The 18,506-nt window shown below is 38.6% G+C and overlaps 1 protein-coding gene across 1 annotated transcript in view; it reads right to left on the minus strand.

Annotated features, from left to right (window-relative positions):
* Positions 1 to 7,345: 7,345 nt before the first annotated feature.
* Myoz2 (myozenin 2) overlaps positions 7,346 to 18,506 on the minus strand; it is a 28,840-nt gene continuing 17,679 nt past the window's right edge. The window contains exons 4-6 of the mRNA XM_031375345.1: positions 18,340 to 18,469; positions 15,730 to 15,913; positions 7,346 to 7,757 (exon numbers count right to left, since the gene is read on the minus strand). Of these exons, the coding sequence (XP_031231205.1) occupies positions 7,523 to 7,757; positions 15,730 to 15,913; positions 18,340 to 18,469 (549 nt within the window). The 3' untranslated portion in view covers positions 7,346 to 7,522. The remainder of the gene's footprint in view (positions 7,758 to 15,729; positions 15,914 to 18,339; positions 18,470 to 18,506) is intronic.

Genomic DNA, 18,506 nt, shown 5'->3' on the forward strand with positions numbered 1-18,506 from the left:
GTGGGTCCTTCTGGGTTTTCTTAACTCAGTCCCCATTTTCTGTCATGTAGACATTTCTCCTATGAAAATTACTTTACATTTGGTTCCATCCTGGCATCGGCCTCTAAAAGAATCTAGCCAGACACCACCTGTTAGAGAGTACACTTGAGTGTAGTAAAAAGAACGGAAGCACAGGGAAGAACTAGAGGGTAATGGGTGTCTTTCAACAAGCATGGTCATGAACAGTCTTAAGAGGATGTATCCTTTGAACAGTTTGACAAAAATGGTGATTTACACAGTAAAGTATATTGCTTCACCAATCCATGATAGATCAGCACGTAACCTTCTTACCCCAAATGTGACAGTTTTAAGTACATTTGCTTATATCATTATTTGTGAGTTTAAGGAGAATATATTGAGTGTCTAATTATGTAGCAGTCCACATCAAGCCAAAACATACATGGAATACAGTTATATCATAAAATATGAGGGAAAAGCTCCAAATACTCTAAAACTGCAGGAACTGCTGCTTACCCAGGAAATTGCATTTCTATTCATCATGCTTCATTGTGGCTTGTACTTCTATGTCTTTCAGGTTTGATTTGCTAGTAAGATAGAGGTTTCTATGCTAATTCTTCAATAGGTAGTTTTAAAATATTAAATTAGGCAGGTCATCAAGATGGCTCATCAGAGACCTGAGTTACTCCTCAGAGCTCATATGATGGAAGGAGAGAACTCATTCCCCAAAGTTGACCCCCCAACACACAAAATTTAAAAATGTATAATGACATTGAGTTTTATCTCTTTTTTTCTCCTGACTTTTCCAATGCTTTTTCCTAGAACATTTGCTAAGTCACTAATGAAATGGTCTTAAAGTTCAAACTACAGAACAGCCATTCATCTTCTTTGGGCCTGAGCTATGAAATCATTTGTTTGTCTGTTTGTCTACTGAAAGGGGGTTTTCCTGTGGCTGAGTTTGGCCTCAAATTCACTGTAGCCAAAGATGACCCTGAACTTCAGATCTCCTTGCCTCTGCCTCTACAGCTAGGATTGCAGGTGTGAGCAGGCGCAGTTTCATAAACTCTCAACAATAGCTTTCTTATCACCCTTAATCAATCCCCATGTACTAAATTTTCTTTTTAAAATTATATTTCATTGAGAAGCCAGGATAAATTTATATTTCACTTAACATAAGAATTCAAATAGGAATACATACTTTTAAAATCCAGGAACATTTATTTCATTTTAGCCATTGAAAACTCCTCACAATTTTAGTTTTTAATTTTGTTTCTTAGGTTTTGAGGAAGCTTTATAGTTTTAAAACAATTCTTTTGAATACTTGCAAAGTGTTTTGGACACTTAGCTTAGAATGGATTCCCCTTGCTTGCTCGGTTGCCAGAAGTTTACATCCATCCCAACTCTCAAAGAAAGAAAACTGCCTTTTTATCCTGCAGAAGGACAAATACCAACAAAAGCATTTTTCATAAGAAAAGGGTTATTCAAAGCCACATTTTCCCAAGCTTAAGAGTGAGAGGTTCCAGCTGAGGAGCTGCAATGATGTCATGTAGTTTTTATCTGCATAAGCAGCAGAATGAGGGAATTCCAGAATAAGTAAGTCTGCTGGTACAGCTGTGCCCTGCGCTGAAACGTTCAAGAAGTTCTTTGCATATTCAAGACTGGACATTGTGCTCTTCATTAGACTTTGAATTGGTTGCCTCTGTTTCCAGGCTACTAAAATATTTATAAATGGAACTACATAGAAAATGTAAAATCTTAACTGGATGCAGTACGCGGTCATTTTGACCAACATATTAATTGTCAAATCCTCACACATGTTGACTTTAGAAATGGAAATTATTAACTCTGTGAGTGCTGGAGGGAGTGTAAACTGCAGCAGCCACTATGGAAATCAGTGTGCAGGTTTCTCAAAGAGCTAGAAATCTGCAAATGCCAGCTATACCACTCTTGGGTGTATACCCAAAAGATCCTACTACAGAGGTACTTGCTCATTCCTGTTCTGAGCTAATCTAGCCACAATAACCAGGACATGGAAACAGCTTAGATGTCCACCAACTGAAGAGTGGACAGTGAAAATGTAGTATTTTCATACAAGAGATTATCATTCAGTTATTAGGAAAAGTGAAATTTTCGGGCCAATGGATATAACTGGAAATAGTCATCCCTAGTATGGAAGTTTGGAAAGACAAACATCAAATGTTTTCTCTCATGGGTAATAGCTTTTAAACTTTAAATAAGCACTTTTCATTTGTAATACCCACAGTGGTTAGGTAACTAGTAAGAAGCCATAGGGGAGGAAGAAATATTCCAAAGAAGGAGTCATAGAATACAGTAAAGTAAAAGAGGGAGAGGAATGATATAAAATAGGGTAGGTGATGGGAGAACAGGGCAGAAGAGGAAGTATGGGAAGGGATAACTAATACTAAAGGTATTTTGGAAAAGCCATATGGAAATCTATGGTATATATTTAGGGTTTAAATGAAATTACCTTATAAAGGGGCGACAATACCCCAGCTAGACACCATACACTATCAAATGAAATGCCCTCTTCCAAAGTGGGTTGCCTCTTTCTAAATTTTTGACCAAAGGACTCCCATAAGTCTCCCCAAATATTACAGGCTATTGCCAATGCTTTTCATTACCCTCCAGAACTTGGCAGTAAGAACCTATGGCTGAAGATACTACATACTTGAGTCATAGAACATGGGAAAATCGGGCTGGCACTCAACCGGAAGCTTTGTTTGTGCTGGCTAGCTTTCCCAGGGCTGAGAGTTCCTATACGAGCTGCTAGGGAAAAGAAACCAGCAATCTCACCCACCTGTCAAGCTTGCAAGCTACAATAATAACCTGCCTGGTGAGATTTATATACCCACTGCTGCAATGGAGGCACAGATGTTATGAGTGTAACCAACCACTTTTCTACTGGATCTGAGGCTCATTCAAAGAGATGGAACCCATATCTTGGAACCAAGAACCTGTGGCTAATTAGGGCATAGGCCCTACTAGGGGAAAAACTTATTACTATTATTCTCCTAGAAGACATAACATTACAATGACCCCTAATGATTTATTGCTATAGCCATAGATCAGTGCACTCACCAAACCTCTTCAGAGAGCTTCTTGCAAGTAGACAACAGTTAACATAGAGACTCCAATTGGTCAACAAACAGAGAATAAAAGACTTCATAGTGCTCAAGCCTACATGAGACATCAACATTACAACCCTTCTCTCAAGGCTCAGGAATTCTCATGGAGGAGGTGATGAAAGGATTGTAGCAACTAAAGGTAGTGGATAGCTTCAAGGGAACAGTATTTGCCAGACACAGCAGGGGAGATTCATAGATGAGCTCAGCAACTGTGAGAGCTTATAAAAGAGCAGAGCAAGCTCTTGCTAGACAAAACCCCAGCATGGGAGGGGAAGGGAGCATGAGGCTCCACTCCTAGCTAAGGAGTTCTTGGCATTTGATTGCTGATAAGAGAGGAAAAGGTTAGTTGTTATTATTTTTTAATGATGTGACATCTGGTTGACCAAACTCCAGAGCAGGTCCCACACCCAGGAGTAGTTGACCAACACAAACTGTGTGTGTGTGTGTGTGTGTGAGAGAGAGAGAGACAGAGAGAGAGAGAGAGAGAGAGAGAGACAGAGAGAGAGACAGAGACAGAGAGACAGAGACAGAGACAGAGACAGAGAGACAGAGAGAGAGGCAGAGACAGAGACACAGAGAAACAGAGACAGAGATAGAAACAGAGATAGATATACACACAGGGAAAGAGAGAGAGAACATGAAAGGATAGGAAGGTGGGGGAAGATGTGCAAAGATGAATATATAAGCAAAATACATTGTATGAAATTATCAAAGAATTAAGAAAAACATTGAAATAAGAAGATTCTAATTTAGAGAAATAATTAGCTAAAGTTTGGAATTAAAAACTAAGGATTGTCTTTTGATTGACCAGACAATTATTAATCAGTTCTAGTTATTGCCTAAGAATAGGTGGCCAGCTGATCATTTCTACTAAGAAAAGGAAATTGACCTAAATAAAATAGGAGGTATAATTTAATAACACTGAAATCAATTGAACAATATAATGGAAATTAAAAAGTTTCATCCAAACATTTTCTTTAGAAAGAAGAGTTCTGATGCATTGCTACAATAGACAGTATCTTTCTGACTATTTCATGTTTTTTTCCCCTTGTTTACTCCTCTTTTCCATAGAGTAGAGTAAAAAGAGAGATTGTGCAGATCCAAAGGGAGTAGAGTACACTGGTCAGAGATGAGCAGGTTTCACCAGGCAAACCTTTGTGTTTCTTATAAATATTATGCATACTGCTTGTTTTAGTAGTTCAACTTTCTTTCAACATAGCCTGAAAATTCAGCTTCTTCTGATATATCATTGGACACAAAATTTACTCATTTTATCAATATAATTGAGCAAAATAAAAATAATGGAAACTTTAAAAAATACTTATCTAGACGAATGACATAAAATTATTTGAACATCATTGTTCTTTAGATATACTAAAACAATGAAGATGAGATATTAATTGCTTAACTCTAACAAATCATTTATCTAAATATAATAAAATGGTTTCCATTTTTTTTATTTGAAAGAAGTAACAAGCATGTGTTCTTAGAATATATGTTTTAGGACTAGAGGCACCCAATTCTATCCCTTATAGGTAAGGCTAACTAAAAGGTCATATGCTAATATCTGAGGATGTGTCCTTCATAAAGTTGAGATCAGTTATAATACCTGAAATACAGGATAATTGCTAAAACATATATTTGCTTTTATGAAGTAATGTATAAGTCTGACATTCAATAGTTCATCAACAAATGCTACTTTTATTCTTTTGCTTTTTCTTCTTCATATTTTTTCTTGTTTTCTCCACAGTTCACATTTATAAATTCCATGGGAAAATACCACAGTTTTTCTGTTCTTCTAAAGAGACTCTTATTTTTCTCTGGACACTGAAAAAAATCTAGCTGTTTTCAGGCCAGTGAAAAACCCATTCAAAATTCCTTTTGAATTTTAAATTGCATAGCAACCAGAGTGAAATCTTGGCATTTCTGAGGTGTCAGCTGAGTATGAGTTCCCAGACATTCTCAGGAATGGAAGAAACAGAATATTGAATAGAGGGTTGTTTCTTCATTTCCTATGTAATCTTAAGAAAAGTCACTTAAGAGTGTCCTATTTGAAAAATGTTTATGAGATTAGGAAATAATGCTTTATAATTGACACAGTTAATCATTGTACTTTTAGGGGTTGACAGAAAGATGTCTATGATCATATAAATCATAAATTGGCACATAATTGGAGTAATCTGATAAATTTCAATTTCATTAAAATAGTGACTCAATAATAGTAACAAAGCACAAAATGCAGAAGAGAATATGATTTGATTTTTCAGGCTAAGCTGAACAAAAATGTGCTATGGTAGAAGCCTGATAACTTATCACAGAGGCCAACATTGTGTTGTTACTTCAGAACTTATAAGTAAAATTAATAAATATAAAATATAACTTAAAACACATTTTAAATTATCATAGTCTCTGCAATGGTTATGGGTATAAACACAATACTTGGCATTACTTCTAAGAAGTATATTTTTATTAAAATCTAAATTTTTTTCTTACTGGGTGTGGTGGCTTACACTTTCACTGCCAGCATTTGGGAGGCAAGGGCAGGTGGTTGTCTTCATTTCAAGCCATCTTGGTCTACATAGACAATTTTTTTTTCTCTGTGGGTGTAGAAGATAATTAAATCACCAATTCCTGTACTATCTACACATGACTTTGTAAATATGTATAGTAATATTGCTGCTTGATGGTTTCATTATTATTTCTCTATTTTCCTAGCTAAATTTAATATGGCAGAATTTTTGACAGATAAAGTATTCCTTGTTTGCTGTGAACACCTACAACAGATTTTTTTCCTATTCTCTCTTTTTCTTTTGATAAAGTATTTTGCTATACGTCCTCAGCCTGGGATTATAGATGTGAGCCCCCATGCCCCCCAGCAATTCTCCCAAATCAATGATGAATATTATTATTCTTTATAAATTATTAATATTTTTTAGTGCTTAGGTTTAAACATAGGGCCTCATGCGTGTCAGCCAAGTTTTCTGTATCCCCTTCTCTCACAGACATCTTTTTTCACTTTATTTTTATTTTATGTGGATTGGTGTTTACTTGAGTGTATGTCTGTGTCCAGTATCAGATCCCCTGGAACTGGAGTTACAGACAGTTGTGAGCTGCCGTGTGGGTGCTGGGAATTGAACACTGGTCCTCTGGAAGAGCAGCCACTGCTCTTTACATCTGGACCACACACCTCCCCAGCCCTCTCTCAAACTTCCTAACCAAATTAAAATGGAAAGAAATTGGTGTAGACAAGTCCCATGCTGTGTATTTGTCATGCGTATTTTAAGATTTCCTTTAACACAGTGGCCTGAGCCTTTTTAAGCAGTGCATTCACATATCTTGTGGTAGACTTGTGCCACTTTGCTTTGAGAACCAACCCTTTGTACTCTTTAACCCCATTTTATTTTATTTTATTTTATTTTATTTTATTTTATTTGACTATAAATTAAATATTTAACCAATTCAAAAAAGCTACCGATTCAAATTTTATACATTTGCTTATATGTGTATTATGTGTTATTTTTCTTCTAAAATTTATATGTAAAAATACACCAAATGAATTCATTGCATTGAGATTTGGGGAACCTGGATTCTAAGAACACGTTAGTCAATAGAACTGCTATAGAATTGGGTTCTATTCTCTGGGTCACCACCTTTCAGTCCTCTTACTTCTAAATGAATTTAATAAATCAACTCAAGAATGTTAATAATTTAAAATGTAAGCCAGGCAGTGGTGGCTCACACCTTTAATCCTAGCACTTGGAAGGCAAAGGCAGGTAGATTTCTGAGTTTGAGGCCAGCCTGATCTACAGAGTGAGTTCCAGGACAGCCAAGGCTACACAGAGAAATCCTGTCTTGAAAAACCAAGAAAAAAAATTAAAATGTAAAAAACTAAGGCATTTATAAGTCTACTAAGAGCTGAAGAAGAGGCACACCCCGCTGTGCTATTACCCTCTTCTTCAGCACTAACATCTGTAGATCATCTCATTTGACTTTCACCCTCAAATAAAATCCTAAGCAAGCCTGCATACCTTCCTGTATACTTTGATTCTAGAGTTGATGTAAATTTTCTGGGATAGCGCATTGAGACAAAGATAACTTTCATTAGCCAAATCTTTTTCATCTGAAGCTCGCAATGAAAGGCTAGCTTAGTTAAAACAGGAAATTAAATAACAAAAATAAGGTTCTGAATGAATACAAGGGACTTAAAAGTTTTTAAAATAAGAATTTAATTGTTCAGTTCAAATTAAATGCCGTAAAAGGAAATGTACTTAACTGCTATTGAGTGACTATAGTAATGAGGAACTCCAATGGCTTTGCGCTAAGTAGACCAACAGCAGCTTTTATATGAAGAACTTCCTGTGTCATACCCAACTTCCCTTTCACAGGTCATCTGACTCTGGTACGGTGGCGTCTTCTGTAGGCTCAGTTGTTATCACGACAGGAATATTCTCAGATATCCATCCCTTTGGTGTCCTATTAAAGCATCGCCTCCCTGAAAGAGGATTGGCAAAGGCCAGGAACCTGGGATCTGTTAGCAGCAGTAGTTCAAAATCTGGAACTTTGAATTTAACCATTTTTGATGCTTTTTCAAAACCTCCAAAGGGAGTGGCAACCCTGTGGGAATCAAAAGAAAGGCAAATAATAATTAATATTCAATTCTATTTGACATAAAATTCAAATAATCTCCTAAGTTTATGGGCCTGTCATTGTAGTCTTCAACTGATGTTTTTCAGTTTCGGGCCACAGAACCAAGCACTTTCTTCAAAGGTCCATGCATTGGCAGTAAAGGAGATAAACTCCAAGTTACCATGAAGCCTCTTTTTATGTACTCTTATTTGGACAAGTCTGACCCTGAATCACTACATCAATTCGTGCCACTATGTTTTTTGTTGTTCATTAATGCCTGTGACGTTTCAGCTCGGCCTTCCCCCTACTGATCCCAGCTCACACTGCTTCATCAAATTCCTGTGCTACCGGTTGTTTCTATCAACCATCTGTACTTGAGGTACAGTAATTTGTGTTGTTCATATCTGATTTTAAGATTATCACCAGGCGGTGGTGGCGCATGCCTTTAATCCCAGCACTTGGGAGGCAGAGGCAGGCAGATTTCTGAGTTTGAGGCCACCCTGGTCTACAGAGTGTGTTCCAGGACAGCCAGGGCTACACAGAGAAACCCTGTCTCAAACAACAACAACAACAACAACAACAACAACAACAACAACAACAAAACAACAAAAAAACCAAAACAACAACAACAACAAAATCAAGATTATCATTTACTGGGAGTCATCTAGAAATCCCAAACCCTTTGAAGATAAGAAATGTGTCTTGTGAGTGTTTCTATCTTCACCTGAAAATTTTCAAAATTTGCAAAAAGAGGCCATGAATTTGAAGGACAGCAGGGATGGATATATGGAGGGATTTGGAGGGAGGAAAGGGAAGGGAGAGATGTAATTAAGATGTAATTCCAAAACAAACAAAAATTTCAAAATTTCTGTATATGTCTCTGAATAAAAATCTAACCTCTGCTATTGCATACAAAAATCTCTCATGCATTTCTAGCTCGTTTTCTGTTAGGCATTTTTTACTCATCCAGTGCCAGGCAGTTCTAAATGAACAATGTAGTGCACATTCGGATTTCATGTAGTGAAGAGAGCATAAAAAAATAAAACATCTAACAGTGATGAGCTATGCAGCAAATTTAAAGAGGAGGATACTGGGAATAGCCTTATGCTCAGTGACTGTACTTTGAATCATCAAGAATATTCCTCTAGAAAACACAGAGAGAGAGAGAGAAAAAAACCACAACATTTAAACTACTTCTGAAGGCCAGAGGTTAGCCATTAGACTTTGGCTAATGCATAACAGCACGTCCACTGGAGAGATGAATCAAAAGCAGATAAAATTCTGGGAAACTCAAGGAAAGGAGGAAGACCTATCTTTCTAGACTCACAGATGGAGGCAAGAGAGGCTGCAGGCCAAATGTGGGGGAGTTGTCTAGGGAAGAAATATGGAGCCATGAAGAAAAATAAAGCACAGTACTTAGAACATTGCAGACTTTATACCCCAGGAGGAAGATTGCCATTTAAATCCACTCATCTTGGTAAGATGAAACAGAGCCCCCGTCCCAATTTATTAATGATTTTCAACTGGAGCTCAGGAGTGGAGTCCATGCCTAGCATGTGCAAGGGCCCACATTGAGAACACAGAGAGGGGAAAAAAATGGGAGGGGAAGAGGAAGAGGAAGAGGGAAAGATAGAGGAGAGAGAGAGAGAGAGAGAGAGAGAGAGAGAGAGAGAGAGAGAGAGAGAGAGAGAGAGAGAGAGAGAGAGAGAGAGAGGGAGGGAGGGAGACAGAGACAGAGAGAAAGACAGAGACAGAGAGAGAAACCAAGAAAGAGACAGTGAGACAGAGAGACAGAGGCAGAGAGAGACACAGAGAGACAGACATAGGGAAGGAGGAAGGAGTGAGGGAGGTAGGGAAGAAAAGAGAGAGAGAAAGATGGAGACAGAGAGAGACAGAGATGGAGGGAAGGAGGGAAGAAGGGAGAGAGAGAGAGAGACAGAGAGTGAATTTCAAGACAGGAATATCAGAACACCCACAACATAACTCACAAACCATATGAAGCTTAACAAGAAGGAAGACCAAAATGTGAATGCTCCAATCCTACTCAGAACGGGGAACAAAATAATCACGGGAGGTAGAGGGAATGGCCTGAGAGGGAGAGAGGGAGGGGAAGAAAAAGGGGGGAGGGATAGGATCAGGTGTGGGAATAGACAGGAGAGAAGTCCAGAGGGTCAGGAGAATGAATAGAAATATGTAACAGTAGGGGTGGGGATTGGGGGGAACCACTAGAAAGTCCCAGACACCAGGGAGTGAGAGGCTCCCAGGACCCAACGGGGATGACATTAGCCAAAATACCCAACAGAGGTTTGGGGAGATAGAACCTGTAGAGACTGCCTCCAGCAGATAGGTACTGCCCCCAGTTGAGGGATAAGGTCACCCACCCATCTCAAAATTTTAAGACCAGAATCGTTCCTGTCTAAAGGAAATGCAGGGACAAAAAGTGGAACAGAGACTGAAGGAAAGACTATCCAGAGACTACCCCACCTTGGGATCCATCCCATCTGCAGTCACCAAACCCAGACACTATTGCTGACATCAAGAAGTGCTTACAGACAGGAGTGGTATGGCTATCTGAGAGGCTCTGCCAGCACCTAAGACAGATGCAGACACTCACAGCCAGCCATTGGACTGAGCACAGCATCTTCAATGGAAGATTTGGGGGAAGGACTGAAGGAGCTGAAGGGGTTTGCAACACCATATGAAGAACAACAGTATCAACTAACAGTATCAGACCTCCCAGGGACTAAACCTCCAGCTACTTATGTCACAGAGCACTGCCTTATCTGGAATCAGGAGGGGGAGAGGTCCTTGGTCCTGTAGAAGCTTGTTGCCCCAGCTTGTGTGGATGCTAGAGGGATGAGGCTGGGGTGGGTTGGTGGGTGGGGGAAAACCCTCTTAGAGGCAAAGGGGAAGGGGTATGAAATAGAGAGTTTTCAGAGGGGAGACCGGGAACGGGGACAACATTTGAAATGCAAATAAATAAAATAACCAATTAATAAAAATAGGTAAATAAAATAGAAGTTAAAAAAAAAAAAAGAAAAGATAGGAACAATAGAGCCACTGAACCAAGCATGGCTACTTTACATGGGTCCCTGCATAAACATCCATTACTGGGATTTTAAGAATGGTTACACCGTTAGATTAAGGAGGCTGGAGTTGAACATCTCTGAAGTAAGCTGATCTGCTAAAGGGATTTTACAGTTGCTCCAGAAATGAAGCCTGACTGTAGTTTTCTGAATCTCAGAGGGAGAGCTACTCAGCATCGCAGGGCGCAGCCTTAGCACGCAGTGTGCTATTTTCTTTCTTTTTAGCCACTTGGCACTTTGTGGTCCCCCCCCCCCCCATGGTACCGTGAGCACTCTTCCTGCCTTGTAAAGGACACTATCCCTTAGGTTCCATCATCCATCTCTTAGCTCTCACCACAGGGCCAGTGGAGGCTGCGGCTTGAAAACGGAAGTTTTCTTTTCTTTGGCATGTCTGAAACTACATCCTGTTGATTTGGGCTCTCTTGCCCTCTCTGAAGGAGCATGCATTAGCATCCAGAGTGGAAGACCTCATGTAAGGCATCCTAGGTTCATGGGAATACTTTCAAACTTTAGTCCAAGCTGGTAGAGCAAAAATTTCCACTGGAAACCCTTGAAATATTTTTTTAAACCTAGTTATATATCTATAATTTTTATAATACTAACTTTTCAGAAATAGGTCTGAGTTAAAATGGTTTTCATATTATGTCACCTATATAGTGAATAATAAGCCTGTATCTTTCAGATTCACAGATCGATGCTTTCTTGTTTATTTTGATAGGATTATGTTATAAAAATGTATGAATAGCACTGGATATATAATATACTCATAATAACTGTTAATATTTCTACAAGGCAAAATGCTTGCATAGAAATTAAAAACAAACCATTTTACCAAAATAACAAATCAATGTGCTATGTTTAAAGGTACTTTAATCATAGAATATGTTCTACAGATAAGAAAATTAAGTTAAATGTTGTATACAACATTAAGACCACACAGGAATTTGAAGCAAAACCGGAAAATTTCTTGCTCTCGGTTTATTGTCCATGTGTTCCATGGGCTCGAATGCAGCATGGAGTTTGAATACATACAAAAGGAATAAAGAACCAAATGTTATATTCATATCTTGGTCATTTTGAGATTGGAATTGTCTTTGGGAGTCTATTTTCTTTTAATCATTATCACCACTGAAAGTTATCAGCCTGCATTTCAGCCTTTGTTATAATATCTAGTGATCATGCCTAGGAACATGGGGGCACTAAACTGTAGTAGTTTGAGTTCTCTCCCTCCCTCTTTTCCTCCCTCCCTCTTCTCTCTGTGTCTTTGCCATTTGTTTTACAAATGGCAAAACCTTCTGAAAAGGCTATATCAGAATAAAGTCCCAGTGTAGTAACATGTTGAGTAATTTAATAATATAAGAGTGAAGCAATACTAACTGCATTTTACTTTTGAAATATGTATGTATAGTAGTTGAACTAAATTCTTGGTTAAGTTATGTTCTCAAAATCAGTAGTTTGAAGAAATAAAATTGTGTTGACCTACAATGGGGAAAGAGCCTATTTTATACTGGGAAATTATTTGAACTTCTCTTTTAAATAACTGGATTATATTCTGCCTAATACAGTGAAGGGCCCTTATCATTTTGAAGTTATACAGGTAGAGATAACTACTGAGGTTATTTTGTCCATGTGAGAATATTTAAATAAAAAAACATTTTTTTAATATTAAAATAAAACATGTACAAAGACGCACACCCGAAAACCACAAGCCATAAGAAACTCAAGAAGAAGGAAGACCAAAGTGTGGATACTTCCTTCCTTCTTAAAAGAGGGAACAAAATATCCATGGAAGGAGTTGTAGAGACTAACTATGGAGCAGAGACTGAAGGAAGGACAATCCAGAGACTGCTCCACCTGGGAATCCTTCCCATATTCAATCATCAAATCCAGACACTATTGTGGATGCCAACAAGTGCTGGCTGACAGGAGCCTGATATGGCTGTCTCCTGAGAGGCTCTGACAGTACCCGACTAATACAGAAGTAGAGGCTCACAGCCATCCATTGGACTGAGTACAGGTCCCCAATGAAGGAGCTAGAGAAAGGACCCAAGGAGCTGATGGGTTTGTAGCCCCTTAGGACAAACAACAATATGAACTAACTAGTACCCTCAGAGCTCCCAGGGACTAAAACTCCAACCAAAGAGTACACATGGGGGGTGGGGGGGGACTCATGTCTCCAGCAGCATGTGTATAGCAGAGGATGGCCAAGTCGGTCATCAATGGGAGGAGAGGATCTTGGCCCTGTGAAGGTTCTATGCCCCAGTGTAGGGGAATGCCAGGGCCAGTAAACAGGAGGGGGTGGGATGGTGAGCAGGGGGAAGAAACAGTGGATTGCAGACCACAAATATTATTAACATTATTGTTTTCTAGTTATTTGTTTCCGGTGTATTTTATGCTGACTTTGTGGTTTGTACTCCTGACACATTTGCTTAACTAATTCTGATGATTTGCCCATAGCTCCTTTTGAATGTGTGTGAGCACAATATGCCCTCAGTGAATAGGAGCAACTTTATTATTCCTGTCTTATTGTCTAATAAAGGTCAACAAATGTCTGTTTCTGAAAATGTATATGTGACTTTTAAATTTAACTTTGACCTTGAAAGAATACTTTTAGTGGACGAAGAGCTGTAGCTTGGTAGTTACATCATGATGTTAGCCGCTCTTTCATGATTTCCATTATTTCAGTTAGGAAATCAACTTGCTTCTGCTTTGAAGAGAACTTTAATCCTGGGACTTCAAACCTCTTTCCTGTCTTGCTCACTCTCCTTGACTTGCGCAGTGTTTTTGAGGCTTCTGTCTAGTGTGGAAAGGTCTTGGCCGTTAGTCCTCTTACGTTGTTGCTTCTGTCTAACTCCTCTCCGGGTTCCTGCTCCCAGAGACTGTCATGGCTGCGCATGCGTCGTCTGCTTTCCTTGCTCTGGTTTCTTTTTCCTCTGTATTTCAGCTGGAACATTGCCCTATGTCATATCACAGTTCTCTCTTCAGCCGTGTCTAATGTCACTAAGTTAATTTGTTAAGCTGAAAGCTTCTCTATTTCTCAATATGATACACATACAGGAAAACTTGTTAAGTTTCCATAACATATACAACAAATCATCATGGAATAGCCGTACATATTATGAACTACTGTGGAGCGTTATATGTATTCCTGCCAAATCTTAAACCCACTCGTCCCTGGAAGGAGTTGATATTTTGACTTTATTGTAATATAAATACAAAGTAAAATTTAAACTAGAGGACACTGCACTAAATAAGTCTAAAAAGACAAATACAAGGGAATGCCAGGGAGGGAAGATGGGAGTGGGTGGGTGGGGGAGCACCCTCATAGAGGCAGCGGGATGGGACGGGGGTTCCGGAGGGGAGACCTGGAAAGGGGAAGCATTTGAAATGTAAATAAAGAAAATATCTAATAAAAAACAAAAACAAAAACAAAACAAAACAAAACAACAGACAAATACTATATGATTTTACTTACTAGAAATATATAGAGTAGTAAGAATCATAAAGATGGAAAGTAGATTGACTAGGGAAGAGGAGCCTTAAATCACTGTCCAGAATGGATACAGGAGTTTTGGTCTTACAAGAAAATGTCTTGGAGATGGTGGTGATGGTTACATGCATTGTGAGTGTAGTGAACACTGCTGGCCAGTACCTTAGCATGACTAAAAGTAAAGGGTTGGAAAGATGGCTTCGAAGTTAAGAGGATGCTCTGCTCTTGACTAGGTTTCCAGCGTTTACATGGTGGCACACAACCATTTGTAACTCCAGGTACAGGCGACCTCATGCCCTCTCCTGCCCTCCGACACACACATCCAGACAAAATACTCACCACAAAGTAAAAGAAATACCCTCCTGAGTGCTGGGATTAAAGGCATGTGCCACCATGTGTGGCCCAGGAAATACATCTTTTAAAAAATGGTTAAAGTCATCAAATTCATACTATAGGTTTTATCATAATTAAAACTTGACAGAAACTTAACCATTGTAGAGATTATTTGAATCTAAAATTGGGCCATGTAAAAGGACTGACTTCTGTGGTGGCAGCATGTGACTGAGAGGAGACACCTTTGCTCAGCTTGACACTGCTGACAAAAGCCACATTGAGGTTGTTGAAGTCAGGTCTCTGTTGCCTTTACTCCTAACGAATTTGCTTGCAATTACTAGCTGGAAGCCTGGTGTAGACTCTAGGGCTTCTAAATGGAGTAGCCCAATCTGTCCCGGCATTCCCAAGATCCAAATACTCCGTTTTGCTTAGCTTATCTACCCTTTATGTTTGTCTTACCAGTGAATACCTCCCCCAGAAAATGGCATCAAATAATGGGTTTAGATTCTAGTTTTTAATTTTTTTTAGATTTTGGTCTTCAGGATAATTGACTAACTTCATAGCTTTTCAATCACTTAAAAAAAAAATGACTATTGTGTCAGCAAGGTGGTCATGAGGTAATGGCTCTAACTGTCTTGCCTGGTGACCTGAGTTCGATCCCTGGGACTTACTTGGTAGAAGCTTGGTAGAGAACAGACCTCTGCGGGTTCTTCTCTGACCTCTAAATGTGCACCATGGCACATGGGCTGCCCTCCCACCACACAAACAAGATGGAAAAATAGAAATTTATAGATCAATGGCAACATTTTAAAATACATTATTTTTATGAAGTTCTCCGTACAGACCCCAGCGAATTGACTAGTTTAAACTTTTAGAGTATTAGTAACAGTGCAAAAATGAGTGTCCGCTCAGACTTAGCGGATGCCCAGGTTTCTTCTTGATTCTTTTCTCAGAATCCAAGATGGTTTTCTCAGACAATTGGATTCCTGGTACAGTGGTGTGGAAAGTCTTGTTCATGTATCCATTGACTCACCCTGGATAACTGAGTTACCTGTTAAAGCTCCTGTAATCGGGCAGTTCTGCCTTTCCTTCGGGCTTGAAGAGTTTCGGGTACAAAGCCTCCAGGAGCTCCGGATCGTTGCCGATGGCCTGCTCCCACGGAGACTGGTAGTACTTAGGGACGGCCGTCGTGTTAAATCTTTCAGGAGGAATTTCCTTCAGTGGCCCAGAATATCCTTTGGAAACAGGGCAAAGGGGATGAACAGAGTGCCCTTCAGGTACTGCCAACTCACGTCTTTCTGCATTTAGTGTTTCTTGCTGGGGTAATTTATGAAGAACCTTTTCTTTTCTTTCTTTTTTTTTCTTCTTCTTTTTCTTTTGTTTTTCGAGACACGGTTTCTCTGTATAGCCCTGGCTATCCTGGAACTCACTCTGTAGACCAAGCTGGCCTCAAGCTCAGAAATCTGCCTGTCTCTGCCTCCCAAGTGCTGGGACTAAAGGCGTGCGCCACTACTGCCCGGCATGAGTCACCATGAAAGTAGCAAACTGAAGTGAAGATATTTAAAAACCGTTTACAATTAAGGAATCTAAAAAAAAATGACACTTTATTGTTGTTGTTATTATTATTAATACTAATTATTTTATTATTTTAATGATTTGCTTTCCCAAATCATGGTATTTTCCCTTGACTATAATTTACATTTATTTAAGTAAAACTATTACTTTTAAATGTGCCCTTTTGTCATTTTACACTAGACTCAAAAATAATTATTTTAAAAAAGGGAGCTGAGTACCCACTGCAGCCTTATTGCTCTGGAGTTCTTCATACACACGAATTACCTAGTTAAAAATGTTAAGGTATTAGCAATACCGAAAAAAAAAATGAATGTACAGGCTACCAATGACTGTGGAGAGGGCGAGGGTTAGCCTCTCCCAAAAATGAGCTTCCTATGGTTATTCAATATAAAGCAGTCCGCCCTGAGTTCATATACACACAAATGACAAGACTCAGCAGGTTGTATTTATGCATTTGTTAATATATGTTTAGATAACATACATGCATTATATGTTACATAATATAATATTAAGAAAGAGAGGCTATCAATTTGCGAGTAGAGAGGAACATGGGAGGGGTTGGGAAGAAGGGGACGTGGGAGAGGCTAGAGGGAGGAAAGGAAAGAAGGAAGTGGCGAAATTATATTTTAATTGAAAATGTAAAATTAAATAAATAAATTTTAAAAAATGAACCAAGTATTCACTCCATCTTAAAGACTATACTCTCTACTCTTAATTCTCACACTAGATCTGTAAAAACTTGCTTTCCTTGTTTTAAAGAATTAGAAGAGTCAAAGCAAAAGAAATTAGTTTTTTTTTTACAGCACACTAGTAAAATGAAAAGGAGAGGTGGACCAAGCCATAGTGATGGATTTAGCCCACTACGATCTGAAAGCTTGCTTTCTGCTGTAACTTTCTCTTGAAAGCACAGAAGAAAGGACATCGTTGTAATATTTCTTTTAGAATGCTGTGTGCTTCAATTGTTCTTATTTGTTCTTCAGTGTTATTTTAGGATGTCTGTCTGTAGCTTTTCTCAATGTTATCAATCAGAATGTTTTAATATACCTAAGCTCAGCAATGACTTGACAGTCAACTTTAAAAAAAAAAATGAAATGTTAGTGAATGGGTTCACCTATATTCAAAAATAGGTTTTGCCACACTTTGAGGAAAACTCCATAAGTGCTTTTCCTAAAGTGTGCATTCATTTTATAGAACCTGGTAGATATTATTACTCATTTAGAAGTTAAATTTCATAAATTTTTAAATATTTAGTTTGCATATTACCCTTAAGGCAATATTTGAAATTTAAAAGACAAGAATCCTGTGGGTTATTCTGAAAAGTTAGTAATTAGTTAATATGATTTTTATAAAGCTATTATCTCTCATCATGTAACCATGTTCCTAAATTGTACATATTAATTGAATAGGTTTTGCTTTTAAAACAAACTAAAGAGATATGTTCTTTTGTTTGTGTGTCTTGTTATTGGTACTGTTTGCTTCTTCTGATACAGCATCTAAACAGCCCAGACTGGCATGGCACTCATAAACCTCTCACCTTAGCTTCCAGAGTGCCAGGGTTAAAGTAATAAGCCACCCACACCTAACCAGATCTGTGCTCTATGGACTCAGGTAGTCCTTTCAGAGAGCAGAAACCAATAGATAAATTGACTATTGAAAACTGTCTTCTGACCTCCACATGCACTCAGCAGAACACACACACAAACATACACACACACATACACACACACATACACAAACACATACACACACATACACACACATACACACACACACATACACACACACATACACACACATACACACACACATGCACACACACACATACACACATACACACACACATACACACACATATATACACACACACACACACACACACACAGGTAAATAAAAAATCCTAAAAGAAATAGCATGGACCATCTGGAACAATATATAACTATTGTAAATATTTTAAATGACTATTTTAAACTTAAATATTATATTTATTCCAAACTTATGAACAAAATACCATTTAATGAAACTTCAAAGGAGTAGTGTTTTTAAATCCGTAGAAATTTTACTGTTGCATTTGAAGGTGGTTAGTTACCTGGTGCAATGTTCTCTGGATTTGGGGGGCTTCGTGGGTCTGGGGTGTTGGGGGGAGTTGAGGGGCCTTGCTGTGAGCCACCTTCCAGGTTGCTTCCATCAATCCTCCCATTCTGCATGGCGATTTTGTGCTGTATTTGTTTAAAAGTAAATTTAAACTATTAGGCA

The sequence above is a fragment of the Mastomys coucha genome, unplaced genomic scaffold (assembly GCF_008632895.1).
Source record: "Mastomys coucha isolate ucsf_1 unplaced genomic scaffold, UCSF_Mcou_1 pScaffold16, whole genome shotgun sequence".
NCBI classification, from domain to species: domain Eukaryota; kingdom Metazoa; phylum Chordata; class Mammalia; order Rodentia; family Muridae; genus Mastomys; species Mastomys coucha.